At 41.5% G+C, this 15,426-nt stretch overlaps 1 protein-coding gene across 3 annotated transcripts in view; it reads left to right on the top strand.

Moving 5' to 3' along the window:
* Window positions 1-15,426, top strand: part of pds5b (PDS5 cohesin associated factor B) — a 261,787-nt gene that overhangs the window by 242,020 nt on the left and 4,341 nt on the right. For all 3 annotated transcript variants that reach the window (XM_068033499.1, XM_068033498.1, XM_068033500.1), the window contains exons 30-33: window positions 1,471-1,616; window positions 3,065-3,176; window positions 3,874-4,301; window positions 12,898-13,017. In XM_068033499.1, coding sequence (XP_067889600.1) covers window positions 1,471-1,616; window positions 3,065-3,176; window positions 3,874-4,301; window positions 12,898-13,017 — 806 coding nt within the window. The remainder of the gene's footprint in view (window positions 1-1,470; window positions 1,617-3,064; window positions 3,177-3,873; window positions 4,302-12,897; window positions 13,018-15,426) is intronic.

Raw genomic sequence — 15,426 nt, 5'->3', positions numbered from 1 at the left:
TGACATGAAAATGCCTCCAGAGAGGGCCACCACGCACTTCAATGCTGGGAGGGTCCAGCCCAATATTGCCAGCGGCGGCCAAGCCTCTTGGCTGCTCACCTGCATCCGCCCCCACCCCCCAAACCCGGTCGTTTGGCGATGGGACTGCCACTTAAATATTTAAATTAATTAATGTCAACGAATTAATTACACTTGCGCATCTGTTCCTGTGCAATCTTCGAGCAGTTGGCCGGCACTCCTGCGCCTTCAGATCCCCATCCGGGAAAATGAGGCGGAACACTAGTTGGGGAGGGAGGGGGGTGGTGGGGGAAGAGGTAGTGGGGGGATGGGGTCAAAGAAATGTCACCAGTGTAGGGGATGGTGGGAAGGGTTTCAGTTTCACGTTTATGCACTTTTCTTGGGCGTAAGGTCAGGTGGTCAAGGGGTAATTGTTTTGTGTGGGGAGAGGGCAAGAAATTAATTCTATGGTTGGGGGGTGGGAGAAGGCAAAATAAATATATTTCATTTTATTGTGTTTCTTTAAATATTTAAATTGAACGGTATGGCTCAAAACCCTTGAAAAATTGAGTCACCGCCTGTGCACAGGCAGTGCCATTGCTGGGATGGACAGCCCGACCCCTCCACGTCATCAGGGGTGTGTTCTGCCCCAGCTAATCTGTGATGTGCTGGTTTCTTCAAAGAGGTAGAGAAGCTGGTGAGCTGGGTGGTCTCTTTTTGCTTGGCTGGCAAAATACCAACTGTCTTCAAAACAGTACATGCCTCAACTGAACTGAAAACAATATCTTCCCCAACCAGGGAGTTAATCTCCTGACCTCCATAAACCTTGACATGTGGCTTCTCTGTAAACATCTACCCCAGGTCACCAAGGATTCTGTTGGTTTATTGAGCTTAAAGCCCATGATGCCCAGCACAGGTTGTTTTCAAGCAACATCTCAAGTGTCCTATCAGTGAACTTGGTTTAAAAAAAAAACACATCCATGTAATCTTTTCTTTTTCAATGCAAATCCTCAAAAAAAAAAATTAAATATTAAAAAATGGAAGCACTTTCATAACTGTGTTAATAAGCTATGCACCTTTCTTGGATAAGTCTTGTTTTATAATAAATCAACAATTTTATTTATTAAAGAAATGTGGTTGTTGGATTTTTATTCTGAAACTAATAAAGTATATAATTATCTGTATCGATAACCGGGTAGAACATTTAAAATATGTTGTGACCAGTGGAGTAGTGGAACTAGAGAAAGACAGTGCACTCCTCCAACCTTGGTCATAACAGTGGTGTCGACTGTTTTTGAATTAATGCAGGTTTTTTAAAGCAACAAAGTTTGTATTTCATTTTAGTCAATATCAATTGTAATAAGTGTATTAATTAAGCCTGTAAATTCAAAATTGTTGCTGTTTTGTAATTCACATTTTAACTGCCAGTCAGTACCTCAAAACTAAAACCTACTGGATTTTTATTCCACACAGCCGAAGGCAACTAATGTTCTTGGTGCAGTAAATAAGCCTCTGTCATCAGCAGGAAAGCAGGCACAGACCAAGTCATCGCGAATGGAGACAATGAGTAATGCCAGCAGCAATTCTAATCCCAGTTCTCCTGGAAGGAGTAAAGGAAGGTACAAAAAAACACAAACTGAACATCAATGCCATAGTCAATAGTAACATTGAACAGTCTAACATTAAATGGAATTTCAGTTGTCAGGAGAATCTATCTGTTAAAGTTCCCTGTTCTATGCTGGAAGCCTTTTTAGGACAACTGTCAAAGTTCAGGAACTAAATCAAAATTATTTTGTGTGGAGGAGAGAAGATTAATTTCCAGTATATTCTAGAGTCAGTTATTCTGTCTTGAAGACTTTTATCTTTTTTATTAAATATCTAGCGATGAGCGATTCCAGTGTTGTGTACTTGAAAATTGAAAAATGTATCACTTTCAGCCTTAAAGACGCTATGTTTTCTTTAAAATAATTTGAGAATCCATATGCTTCAAATAGTAATAGAAATGAATTAAAATGCAAAAAAAGGGGATGAGAGCCTTGCTTGCATATAATAACCTTAAAGGATGCACCTGTTGCATATTTTGTCAATGTGGCACTTTGTGAGCAATGGCTTTGAGTAAGTACATCTTGTATAATGAGCCATACAGATTAAGAAGGTCCCAGGGTAAATGATTGTCCCTTGTTTTAAGAGGAGGAAAATTGTATAGTATTCCTATTTCTAAACATTACCCAACAACTTCTGCTAAAAGGGACTAAATAGATATTAGAGGAAGAACTGATCAAACTTTGTCCAAGCTCTCCCCTGGAGAGGTGCTGGTGCCTAGGTGCCATATTATGGTATTAACCATTTTCTTTAGGATGGTAGAGTTGAGGAGGACAAATGGCGCATTGTTCAGTGTTCAATTATGGAGCTTGTTTTAAAATTTATATATTTTCACTGGCATGAGTTTTCAAGTAATTCAATCTTTTGAGTCTGATTTTCTGTTGTATGGAGCTTTAATTTGTACTTAAACAAATGTAAATGTCTGTTTTGAAACTGAAAACTCCATTCACAAATGTCACATGTTTCCAAAAATGACTTTCAAATGATAGTGAAAGGATATAATTTTAGGCTTTCATGGCAACTAGCAATGATTGCTGTGCAACCTTAATGCAGGTAACCAGTTATTTAATCTGAAAAATGGCACACACTGGGAGGATGCATGGGTAAATGAGTATGAATACTGGCTATTATTTTTCTGTAATAACATAATGTAACTGCAATTGCTGTTCATCTTAGTGTTTTTCACAGAATATAATTTTCCATAAAGTTTGCATTATATATTTTAAAAGGAGTAATTTCAAGCCAGTTATCACTGCATGTTTTTTTTAATGGTAAGATGGGCAATTTCTGGTAGAATATATGTCACTGCGTGTTTAGTATCTATTTGTGAGGAAAATTGTAAAATGTTTATTTTGAGAAATGAATTCAATGGATGAGAAGATTTGTGTGCAAGGAAATAGAACAAGAAATGAATTAGTCATTTTAGCTATATTTAAATACTCAATTTGTAAATCATTTAATCAAGGCTCGATAGCACTGAAATCGATCACAGTGAAAATGAGGACATCACAGTAATGAAGAATCCACCTCTTCCAGCAAAGAAAATGGATAAGAGGGAAGACTCGGACCATCTGAGGGTATGTCTAACTGAGTGTGTTCAAGAGACGATTATTGGAAGTAATTCATTAGTGTCGCGTTGCTTCTAGCAGCTCTACGCAGTTTCTACGGGAGCAGGCAGTGTTCAACATAAAGGCCAAACTTGTGACATATTTATCCTGTTACATTTGTCTGGTTACACTGTGCAAGTTTCCCCAGATGAACTTGGTGTTTAGGGAACTGATCCAAAGCCATTACCTAAAAGTGTCAACATGCTGTGACACCTTGTGCTTATGTTCTGACACCTTGGAACAGGGGAGGAAAGAGAAGTCACTTTGCAAACAATAATGATAACCTGAGTGATGACAGTATTGTGGTAATGACTGAATAAGAACAAAGAACAGTATGGCACAGGAACAGGCTATTCGGCCCTCTGTACAAGTAGTTCTGGAAGATTTGCAGTCTGCTCCAAATGTAATCTGCTGTTCTGGTTTATATGGGTTAAGTACTTCTCAGTTTGCTTCTGTCAGTCAAATGTTTGACATCATGGAAGCTCGTAGTCTGCTCAACAAACAGAGCTCAAGTCATAGTCACTATTTTAGGAGTTAATAAATAATGTCTATTAAATGATAGGAGCAACTTGTTTTGTTCTGTCACATTCTTTGTCTTATCACAGATAGCTGTGACTGTTTTTTGCTCTTACCCCACAAGCCAGTGATAACCAATTGTTCTTTATAGTCAGAAACCGATAAACCCAGAGGACGAAAGAAAGCAGCCTCTGCGATTTCATTAGATCAAGAGGATAGGTCAAGTGCAGAACTTCTGGATCAGGTGAAACCTGCAAAAACAGGTCAGCGTGGTCGAAAAAGAATTGCACACACCTCTGAATCAGATGAACAGCAATGGCCAGAAGAGAAGAGATCAAAAGAAGACCTCTTGGAAAATGAAGATGAACAGAATAGTCCACCGAAGAAGACAAAAAGAGGGCGTCCACCAAAAGCTACAAATGAGGAAGTCCCTAAGGGAGAAACACAAGGCAAGGGGGGCAAAAGGAGTAAAAAGAGAGCAATATCAGCAGAGGAAGAAGATGGTGACGGAGATAATGAAAACAAAGAACAAAAGCAGAAAAGAACCAGACAGCCAAGAGCACCCAAAAAATCTCAAAGGTTGGTATTTGGAAAGTGATAATTTTATATATCCTCAGCTATTTATAGACTAAAACCTTTAAGAACTGAAGATTATTTTATTTTATTTATTTTTATTTAAAGATACAGCACTGAAACAGGCCCTTCGGCCCACCGAGTCTGTGCTGACCAACAACCACCCATTTATACTAACCCTACGGTAATCCCTAATTCCCTACCACCTACCTACACAAGGAGCAATTTACAGTGGCCAATTTACCTATCCCCTGCAAGTCTTTGGCTGTGGGAGGAAACCGGAGCACCCGGCGAAAACCCACGCGGTCACAGGGAGAACTTGCAAACTCCGCACAGGCAGTATCCAGAATTGAACCCGGGTCGCTGGAGCTGTGAGGCTGCGGTGCTAACCACTGCATTTAATTCTTCAAGTAAAACATAAAAGCTAAAAAGACCTGTCAAATGTTCTAGACTGGTAAAGTAGAAATGTAATATGGATATTTATAGAATGAACATTTGCAGCTATTCATATAGTCCCTAAGTAAGAGAACTTGATTTGGGAAATGCATGTCTTGATTGATTGAAGTGCAGTTCTGGAACTATCCAGAGATTTAAGTTGATGCATGTGACTAAATAGTTTTTCCAATAGAGATGGGCTGCTTATGACTCATGTTTATGTAGCTTCCTACAGCACAGCTCCTAACTTCCTTAAGATTGTGAAGAGTGGCGATGGTGCAAATAGATTGTTTCCATTGATTGGCAGGGCAGTAGTGAGAAGGCACATATTTTAAAAATTAGTACAAAAAGAATTAATTGGATAGTTGAATAACATTGCTTACACAGGCTGGTTAGAATGAAGAATTTGTTCTGCAAGCTGTTCTTGAAGGAGAGTCCATAATTTTTTTTCCCTCCCAAGGGTGACCTGGGAGAATGAAGAATAATATGAAATAATAGGCTGGATTTTACCGGCACCCCCCCCACCACCACCGACATTGGGGGTCGTGGCGTGGTGGCCTGGAAAATACCTCCAGGAGAGGCCTGCCATGAGCCTTGACGCCAATATCGAGGCCTCGTGGTGACCACACTGTGCCCCCCCCCCCCCACTGCTTGCCGATGGATCCTTAATTTAAATAGTCAAATAAATGTTAACGAACGAATAATTACTTAACTCATCCTGATGACAGTCCCACGCTGATATTCCGGCTGGATGCCGGGACTCTGCGCCTTTAGATCTCCATTTGGAGATCTGAGGTGTAACACTGGTGGGGGGGGTGGGTGGAGAAGTGAAGTTTTCAGGGCAGGGGTTGGGGGGGAACGGGGAAAATTGTCCCTATTGGATGTGGGGATGATGGGAAGGAGTTGAGGGCCAGACTTTATAAAGTTTGGGGGGGATTGTTTGGGAACGGCAGAAAAGTTTTTTTCGGGGGGAGAGGGAAATAAATAAATCATTTGGGGAGATGGGAGAGGGTCTTCGATCTTTTATTGAATGTTTAAATTTAACTGCAACTTGCCATTTACTTTTTTAAAAAATATGTAAATGACTTGTAAGAGCTTGAAGCCCTTCAGAAATGGCGTCTGCGCGGTGGCGCCTGACGCTGTTGCCGGGGACGGAGTGCCTGCCCCCTCTACTTCATGGGGGGCGGGCGATCCGCCCCCTCTATGCAAATGAACGCCGCACACATCTTGCGTGTGTGCTATGCTGTTTTGGAGGCTCGCCGCCTCAATAGGAAAAATCCAGCCCAATATGTGAATCATGCAAGTGAGTGGAATTACACTAGCTGGCATGTCGGGTGGGGGGTGGTTGTAAAAAAAAAACACCAGAGATTTGCTAAACTGTCCAATAACATTCCAAACTAATTTTTCTCGGTTGTAGAATGATATTGTCAACCTCTCCAAATTCTCCCATAGCAAACCCACAGCATTTTAAAAACAGCCATTATTACCTACCCTTGTTTAAATGAAAAATAGTATTGATTCAGCAAATGAGGGATCGCAGGTGGCCAAGCTAACAATAGACATAGTGCATACGATGAGAACCAGTGTAATCAGATTTGCTGTGAAATAATAGTGCGGAGGGAAATCAAAGACATTTGGAGATTGTGGATGGTTTCACATGGTAAAGGTAAGAAAGATTGTGAAGCTACCCAAGAGATTATAATGAAGAACAGATATCAAGCGCTAACATAAAAACTGATTACTGCTGATACTGTAAATCTGAAATAAAAGCAGAAAATGCTGGAAATATTCAGATCAGGCAGCATCTGTGGCAGGAGAAAAGAGTTAACTTTTCAGATTGATGACCTTCCATCAGAACTGAATAAAGTTATGTAACAGGTTTTAAGCAAGTACAGAGGTGGGGAAAGAACAAAAGGGAAAGTCTGTTATAGTGTGGAAGGCGGGAGAGATTAAATAATAAAAGGGATGATGGTGCAGGCAAAACAAGATGGTAATAGGACAAGTAAAGAAACAAAAGACGGCTCTAGGAGACATTTAAATGGCAAAAGCAAAATCATTACTAACTGCAGCTTGTCGGAAAAATTTGGGGGCAGAGGGTATGATTTGAAAATTGTTGAACTCCATATTGAGCCCAGGAGCCTGTAAAGTGCCTAATTGAAAGATGAGATGCTGTTTCTCGAACTCTTGTTGAGCTTCATTTGGAGGAGGTTGGAGTCAGGAAGATCAGAGTGAAGTGGAGAATTAGAATGACAAGTGACAGAAAACTTAGGGTCACACTTGCAGACCAGTGTTTCCTCTAACTTCTGTTTGCTGTGTGCCGCTGGCTTGTTGCACTGCACAGCCCCTTTTAAGATTGCCCCGCTGACACGTATGTACACACCTTAATGAAAATGTTGCTTGTGCAAGGCCTGTTTGTTCCCTGCATGGCACATTCCTGATTGCTGCATGGCCGTGAACCTGCACGGCTTGGAGGGAACATTGTTGTAGACTGAACAAAGGTGTTCCGCAAAGCTATCACCTCAATTTCCCCATTACACTATACAAAATTGAGAGAAATACAAGCTGTTTAACCAGGAAGGAATTTTTGAAGCCCTGGAAGAGAGGAGGTAAAAATGCAGGTGTTGCATCTTGTGGTGATTTGAGGAGTGGGCCAGGAGGGAACTGTCCCTTAAGAGTGCTGAAAGGAGAGGGAAGGATGTGTTTGGTGGTGGCATATGCTGACAGTGGCAGAAATAGTGTAGGATGATCTATTGAATATGGAGGCTGATGGAGTGTAAGGTGAAGACAAGGGGAACCCTGTAATGATTCTGGAAGAGGGGAAGGGCTGAGAGCGGAAATGAGATTGACACAATTGAGGGCCCTGTCAATCATGGTGGAGGGGAATCCTTGGTTGAGGCAAAAGGGAGACATATCTGAAACACTGGTATGGAAGGTGACATCATCAGATACCAAACACTGTCCATTAATGCAAGACACAGAGGTTGTAGTCTTGGGGGATTGCTTGCTCAAGACTGAAAAGATTGTGAATGCCTTCATATCATCAAATGTATAAGATAATAACTGTTAAATTTTTGGAACTCTTATACATTCTGATTTTTATTGGCTCTTGTATCACTCTCAAAGGTGAGTTCCAACTTGCTATGCTTTCAAAAGTGTCTTCACTAGCTTTAGGTATGTAAAACAGTCAGTGATATAATCAGGACATCAAACAGAGAACCTTGGCCAGTCAATTATTTTAAGTTATCAGAGTTATCCTTCTGCCTTTACAAAATCTGCTCCATCCTTAAACAATAGAATGTCACATCAACATTTGTTCTAGATTTAAAATGTCAGCATATACCTGGTAATTATTACCTGACATGATAGCATTGATCTGTAACAATTAGGTCACACCACCAAATGGTGTATTCCCCAACAATTGCTCAAAATGCCTTGTTTTGTACGCAGGAAACAAAAAAAACTATTGGGCCTATATGCATTCATCTCTCACCACGCTGGACTCATCCACACCTGTAATCCTCCTGTCCCCATCCACTCAGTTCCCCAACTCTCTTGGGAGAGAGCTTGATTGATTGACTATGGGTCTTATTTTCAATGAAACCTATGTCAAAAATTCCTCTCTGTCCCTAAGGAGATCAGCTTTTTGGTTATTATCCTAAATCTTAACCACCTTTCTGCCATGATCTTGTAACTTTCCAAAAATACTTAATTGGAGGAGGGCCAATTTCAGTGGGATGAGAGCTGGTTTGTCCTAGGTAAATTGAAATCTACAATGGAACAATTTAAAGGGGAGATGGTTCAGGTATAATTGAGGTACATTCCCATAAGGGAGAAAGATCGGGCAACCAAAGCCGGACCTTCCGCAACGACCAAAGAGATAGCGAGCAAGATGAAACAGAAAAAGGGTGTGCATGACGGATGCTACGTTGATAATACAAATGAGAACCAGGTTGAATATGGAAAGTCCAGAGGGGAAGTGAAAAAGTACGAGAGGCAGAGAGAGTATGAGAAGTGACTGACAGCTAACAGAAAAGGAAATCCAAAAGTCGTCTTTAGGCATATAAGTAGTAAAAGGAAATACTCAGCAGGTCTGGCAGCATCTGTGGTTCTGATGAAAGGTCACAGACCTGAAATGTTAATTCTGCTCCTCTCTCCACAGATGTTGCCAGACCTGCTGAGTATTTGCAGCACTTGGTTTTTATTTCAGATTTCCAGCATCTGCAGTATTTTGCTTTTATTAAATAGTAAAAAGGTTGTAAGAGGAGGGGTGGAACCAAAAGGGGAATCTGTACATGGAGGCAGAGGGCATGGCTGAGGAACTAAATGAGTGCTTTGCATCTGTCTTTACCAAGGAAGATGATGCTGCTGAAGTCATAGTGAAAGAGGACGTAGTTGAGATACTGGATGGGTTAACAGTCGATAGAGGTATTGGCAAGATTGGCTGTACTTAAAGTTGATAAGCCACCAGGAATGGATCAGACACAACCGTGGATACTGAGCAAAGTAAGAGTGGAAATTGCGGATATTTTCTAATCCTCCTTAGAAACGGGGGTAGCGCCAGAGGACTAGAGAATTGCAGATGTTTACACCCTTGTTCAAAAAAGGGTGTAAGGGTAAACCCAGCAACTACAGGCCAGTCAGTTTAACCTCCTTGTTGGGAAAAACTTTTGGAAATGATAATCTGTAACAAAATTAACCGTCAGTTGGACAAGTGTAGATTAATTAACGAAAGTCAGAACGGATGTGTCAAATGCAAATTGTTTTTAACTAAATTGGGTGAGGATTTTTTGATGAGGTAACAGAGGGTTAATGAGGGTAATACAGTTGACGTGTACATGGACTTCCAAAAGGCATTTGATGTCACATAATAGGCTTGCCAGCGAAGTTAAAGCCCATGGAATAAAAGGAACAGTGAAAACATGGATATGACGTTGGCTGAGTGACAGGAAACAGTAGTGGTAAACGGTTGTTTTTCAGACAGGAGGAATGTATGCAGTGGGATTCCTCGGGTCGGTACTGGGCCCACTGCTTTTCTTGATGTATATTAATGACCTAGACTTGGGTGTACAGGGCACAATTTCAAAATTGGCAGATAACACAAAATTTGGAAGTATTGTGAATTGTGAGAAGAATAGTGATAGACTTCAAGAGGATGTGGACATGCTGGTGAAATGGGCAGATAAGTGGCAGATGATATTTAATGCAGAGAGGTGTAAAGTGATACATTTTGGTAGAAAAAATGAGGAGAGGCAATGTGAAATAAAGGATACAATTCTAAAGTGGGTGCAGTAGCAGAGAGACCTGGAGTGTATATGCACAGATCATTGAAGGTGGCAGGGGAGGTTGAGAAAGTAATAAGGCATACGTGATGTTGGGTTTTATAAATAGGGGCATAGAATACAAAAGCACGAAAGTTATGATGAGCCTTTATAAAACACTAGTTTGGCTTCAACTGGAGTATTGTGTCCAGTTTTGGGCATCACACTTTAGCAAGGATGTTAAGGCTTTCGAGAGGATGCAGAAAACATTTGTGGGAATTGGAGAAGCTGGGGTGGTTCTCCTTAGAAAAGAGAAGGTTGAGAGGAGATTTGATAGATGTGCTCAAAATCACGAGGGATCTGGATAGGGCGAAACTGTTCCCATTGGCGGGTCAAGGACCGGAGGACACAAATTTGTGATTAGCAAAAGAAACGACGACATGAAGTTTTTCTATGCAGCAAGTGGTCAGGATCTGGAATGCACTGCTTGCGAGTGTGGTGGAGATTCAGTCGTGAATTTCAAAAGGGAATTGGATAAGCACCTGAGGGGAGGAAAATTTGCAGAGCTACATGGAAAGGGCACTGGAGTGGGACTAGGTGAGTTCCTCTTGCAGGGAGCCAGCACAGACAAGACAGCAAAATGGCCTCTTTTTCTCTGTGCTGTAAACCATTCTCCAATTCTATGAAATCCATCTAAAGCTTCGAAGAACTACAAAGAGTCAACCCTCGGTACCACCTCTGGTGTGGTATTCCATAGATTAAAATCATAGAATGGCTACAGCACCGAAGGAGGCCATTTGGCTCATCGTGTCCATGCTAGCTCTCTGCAAGAGCAACTCACCCTGCCTTTACCCCAAATTTATAGAAACAAAGGCTCATCCAGGATTTGAACCTGGGACCTCTCGTTGGCTAAGCAAGAATCATACCCATAGAACAACGAGCCAGTTGATTGATCACCCATTAAGAAAAATACTTCCAATCTCACTCCCTGCTTTCTCAATTTTAAATGATGACTCCATCACTGAAGACTATCTCCTTATTTGTTACTGATGCCCTTATCAGTTTTATAGACCTGAATCTGATCCCCTCAAGGTCTTTGCATCTTAAATGAATCCAAATTCAAGTCTGTCTTCACAGTTCAGTGCACAGACTGGGATATTTTAACTTCACAACAGTTAGAGAACTTTTATTCACAATTACTTAAACTCAGCACATAGTCATAGTCATTTACGGCACAAAAGGAGGCCATTTGGCCCATTGAGTCCATGCCGGCTCTCCAAGTAGCTATGCTGTCAGCTCGATTCCTGTAGCCCTGCAAGTCTATCTCTTTCAGGTGGCCATCCAACTTCCTCTTGAAGTTATTGATTGTCTCCGCTTGTACCATCCCTGTGGGCAGCGAGTTCCAGGTCATTACCACCCGCTGCATAAAAAAAGTACTTCCTCATATTCCTTTTGCATCTTCTGCCCAAAGCATTCAATCGGTGTTCCCTGGACCTTGTACCATTTGTTAATGGGAACAGCTTTTCCTTGTCTGACTTATCTAAGTCTGTCAAAATCTTGTACACTTCTATTAAATCTCCTTTGTTCTAAGGAGAACAAACCCAGCTTTTCCAATCTAACCTTATAACTAAAACCCTCCATCCCTGGAACCATTCTGATAAGGACCCTCATATCCTTCCTCAAGTGTGGCGACCAGAACTGGACGCAATACTCCAATTGGGGCCCAACCAGAGTTTTATAAAGATTCAGCATAACCTCCCTGCTTTTGTACTGAATACCTCTATGGTCCAAGATCCCATATGCTTTACTAACTACTCACTCATGTTCTGCCACCTTCATGCACAGGTCCCTTTGCTCCTGCGCACTGTTTAGAGCTGTGCCATTAAATATATATTGCCTCTCCCTATTCCTTCTGCCAAAATGCATCACCTCACATTTGTCAGTATTAAATTCCATCTGCCACCTCTCTCTGCCCGTTCTGCTAGCCTATCTATGTCCAGTTTCGGGTGGTTTATATCATCCTCACTGCCTCAACTCCAAGTTTGGTGTCATCAGCAAATTTTGAGTTTCTGCTCTGTATTCCAGGATCCAATTCATTTATATATAGCAAAAGAAGCAATGATCCCAGCACTGACCCTTGGGGAACACCACTGTCGACCATCCCCCAGTCTGAAAAAGCAGTCATTTACTATGACTCGCTGTTTTATCATCTCTCAGGCCAAGTCTAGGCCGAATTTAATTATCTTCGCAACACAGCATTCAATTGTATGGATATAGTGTCTATAATTATACATTTTTTTATTAGTGCTTTAATAAATTTAGAAATTGAGCAAAGAAACACAAAGGGCTGAAACAATGGGCGAAAACAACAGAGTGACGTGGAGAGGACGGGCTGTCCGTCCCCAGCAATGGTGTTAGCTGCTTGCACAGAGGCGCTGACGCCATTTTTAAAGGGCTTTGAGCCCTGCCACTCTAATTAAAGATTAAATATTTGAAGAGATATTGATTTAAAAAAATTAAATAAATTTATCCAGCCCCTCTCCCACCTACCCCCCCCAATAACCAGAGAATTAATTACTTGCCCTCTTGCCCCCCGCAACACTTAACTTGTCCACCTGACCTTCCCTGCCGCCCCCCCCCCCCCCCCCCCCCAAAAGTACATAAACTTTACTCTATAATCGTTCCCACCATCCCCTACACCAATGATCAGTGATTTAAATTTTACATATGTTAATAGCAGTGCTGTCACCGAGCGGCGGGGGGGCCGCCACGAGGCCATGCTGCCGCCAGCAATATTGGGCCAGGCCCTCACGGCGTTGGGATGCGTGGCGGCCGTATCCCGGAGGCATTTTCCGGCCTCCCCGTCTGTAAAATTCAGCCCTAAATGTTGCAATTATCTATCCTTTTAGAATAGAAACTCAAGAGTCTGATGTAAATGAGTCTTTATCTACGGAATCAACACCACAGAAGAAACGAGGAAGGCCGCCAAAAATGCCAACTACACCACAGTCGCAACCAAAGAAAAATTTGTAAGTGGATAATTTGTTTAAAGTCTATAAAAATAGAAACAGTGATTAAAGATTGGGTTAGTATTTTGAGCACTTGTTTGTGCCTCTTTAATCATTTGGAAGTGAAAAATAAATTAAATGTAATCATTCTCAGATATTTTAAGGTAGAGTGTTGAGTTGAAACATTTGAAGCTCCCAAGTCTAGCTTGTTTTCACAGTTCAGTACTTGGCTAGTTTCTGGGTTATGAGTGAGGTTACAAGCAGAGTTGATCTGTTTTGGAGATGGGGAGAACAAGTAGCTGTAAGTTAAGAGCAGATCACCTATTTTTGCAGGTATGGGGATTAAGTGGTTCAAAGAGACTTGGAGGAAAATGCAGAAACAAAATGTGTGGAATCATAGCATGTGTATTGTGTCCTGAATTAGTATGCAGTTAATAATGGGCATCAGGGGGAAAACTTTCCGCTGGTTGGAGTCATAGAGTGATACAGCACAGAAACAGGCCCTTTGGCCTATCGTGGAATCATAGCTAGCACAAAGGAAGATGGTTGTGGTTATTGGAAGCCAATCATCTCAGCTCCAGGACATCATTGCAGGAGTTCCTCAGGGTCCTAGGCCCAACCATCTTCAGCTGCTTCATCAATGACCTTCCTTCGGTTGTAAGGTCAGAAGTGGGGACGTTCGCTGATGGTTGCACAATGTTCAGTACCGTTTGCAACTCCTCAGATACTGAAGCAGTCCGTGTAGAAATGCAGCAAGACCCGAACAACATCCAGGCTTGGGCTGATAAGTGGCAAGTGACATTCGTGCGACACAAGTGCCAGGCAATGACTGTCTCAAACAAGAGAGAATCTAACCATCTACCCTTGACAATCCATGGCATTACGATCGCTAAATCCCCTACTATCAACATCTTGGGGGTTACCATTGACCAGAAACTGAACTGGAGTAGCCATATAAATGCAGTGGCTACAAGAGCAGGTCAGAGGCTAGGAATCCTGCGGCGAGTAACTCTCCACCTGACTCCCCAAAGCCTGTCCACCATCTACAAGGTGCATCAAGAGTGTGTTGGAATACTCTCCACTTACCTGGATGGATGCAGCTTGATTCGAAGCTTGATATCATCCAGGACAAAGCAGCCTGCTTGATTGGCACCCCTTGCATAAACCTTCACTCCCTCCACCACCGACACACAATGGCAGCAGTGTGTACCATCTGTCAGATGCACTGCAGCAACGCACCAAGGCTCTTTAGACAGCACCTTCCAAACCTGCGATCTCTACCAACTAGAAGGACAAGGGCAGCAGTTGCATGGGAACACCACCACCTGCAAGTTCCCCTCCAAGCCACACACCATCCTGACTTGTAAATCTATTGCCGTTCCTTCACTGTTGCTGGGTCAAAATCCTGTATCTCCCTTCCTAAAGGCACTGTGGGTGTACCTACCCCACATGGACTACAGCAGTTCAAGAAGGCGGCTCACCACCACCTTCTCAAGGGCAATTAGGGATGGGCAATAGATGCTGGCATAGCCAGCTATGCCCACATCCCATGATTGAAAAAAAAATTAATCTGACCATTTGCAACGATCTTTTGCATCTCCATCAGTATTGATTTTAAATTGCTGATGTGTAGTAATATTGCTTATGTAAATTGCATCTAACATTACAGACTTGAATTTGTATTAAGTCATTTAAACTAACATCATTGAATGCAAATGTGTTCTGACATTTGATTTGATATTGTGATTTTCTATTTTAATTTTAGTCCTATTTATTACACAGTCATTTCTCAAATATGATGTAGTTAAAAAAAAACTGATCCTTTAGTCCTGGGCAGCTAAATGACATACAAGTTGCATTCCACCTCTCTCTCTCTCTCAGAAATCTCTACTGACATGTAAGTTGACAGCAAATAAAAATAATTGTAGGTATGTGGCACCACAAACTGATTACTCACCTGCATTATGTGAATTGTAATGCAATCTTAATTATCCACCATAATAGATTAGAACCCTGGACTATCGAGACTGACACATAATTGAAGTTTCAGTATATCAGCTGATAAAATTGCACTAATATTCATTCAAACTTGAACAGTGTATCCACTCATACAAAAATAAATTAGCAACATTCTAATAAAATTTATATCTGCATTAAGTAGCAGTTCTGTTTAAAAGATTGATTGTAGTTAAATTTTACTTTTAGAATTTGAGTACAAGTGACCTAAATTCAAAAGCCCCTTGAGCTCAACAGGTAATATAATTTACATTAATTTTACAAACATGTCTAATAGCTTCAAAAGCGGTAGTGCTGCAGAGTGCAGTTTATTTTTCAAATCCGGTTGACGTATTGCATACTCTTGATCCACACTACTTTTCTGGCCAAATCATACCTCAAAAATAAAGGTATCATCAGGTTTGCCACTAATGG

The sequence above is a fragment of the Heterodontus francisci genome, chromosome 6, assembly GCF_036365525.1.
Source record: "Heterodontus francisci isolate sHetFra1 chromosome 6, sHetFra1.hap1, whole genome shotgun sequence".
Classification (NCBI taxonomy): Eukaryota; Metazoa; Chordata; class Chondrichthyes; order Heterodontiformes; family Heterodontidae; genus Heterodontus; species Heterodontus francisci.
This window is presented reverse-complemented; position numbering and strand designations above follow the sequence as displayed.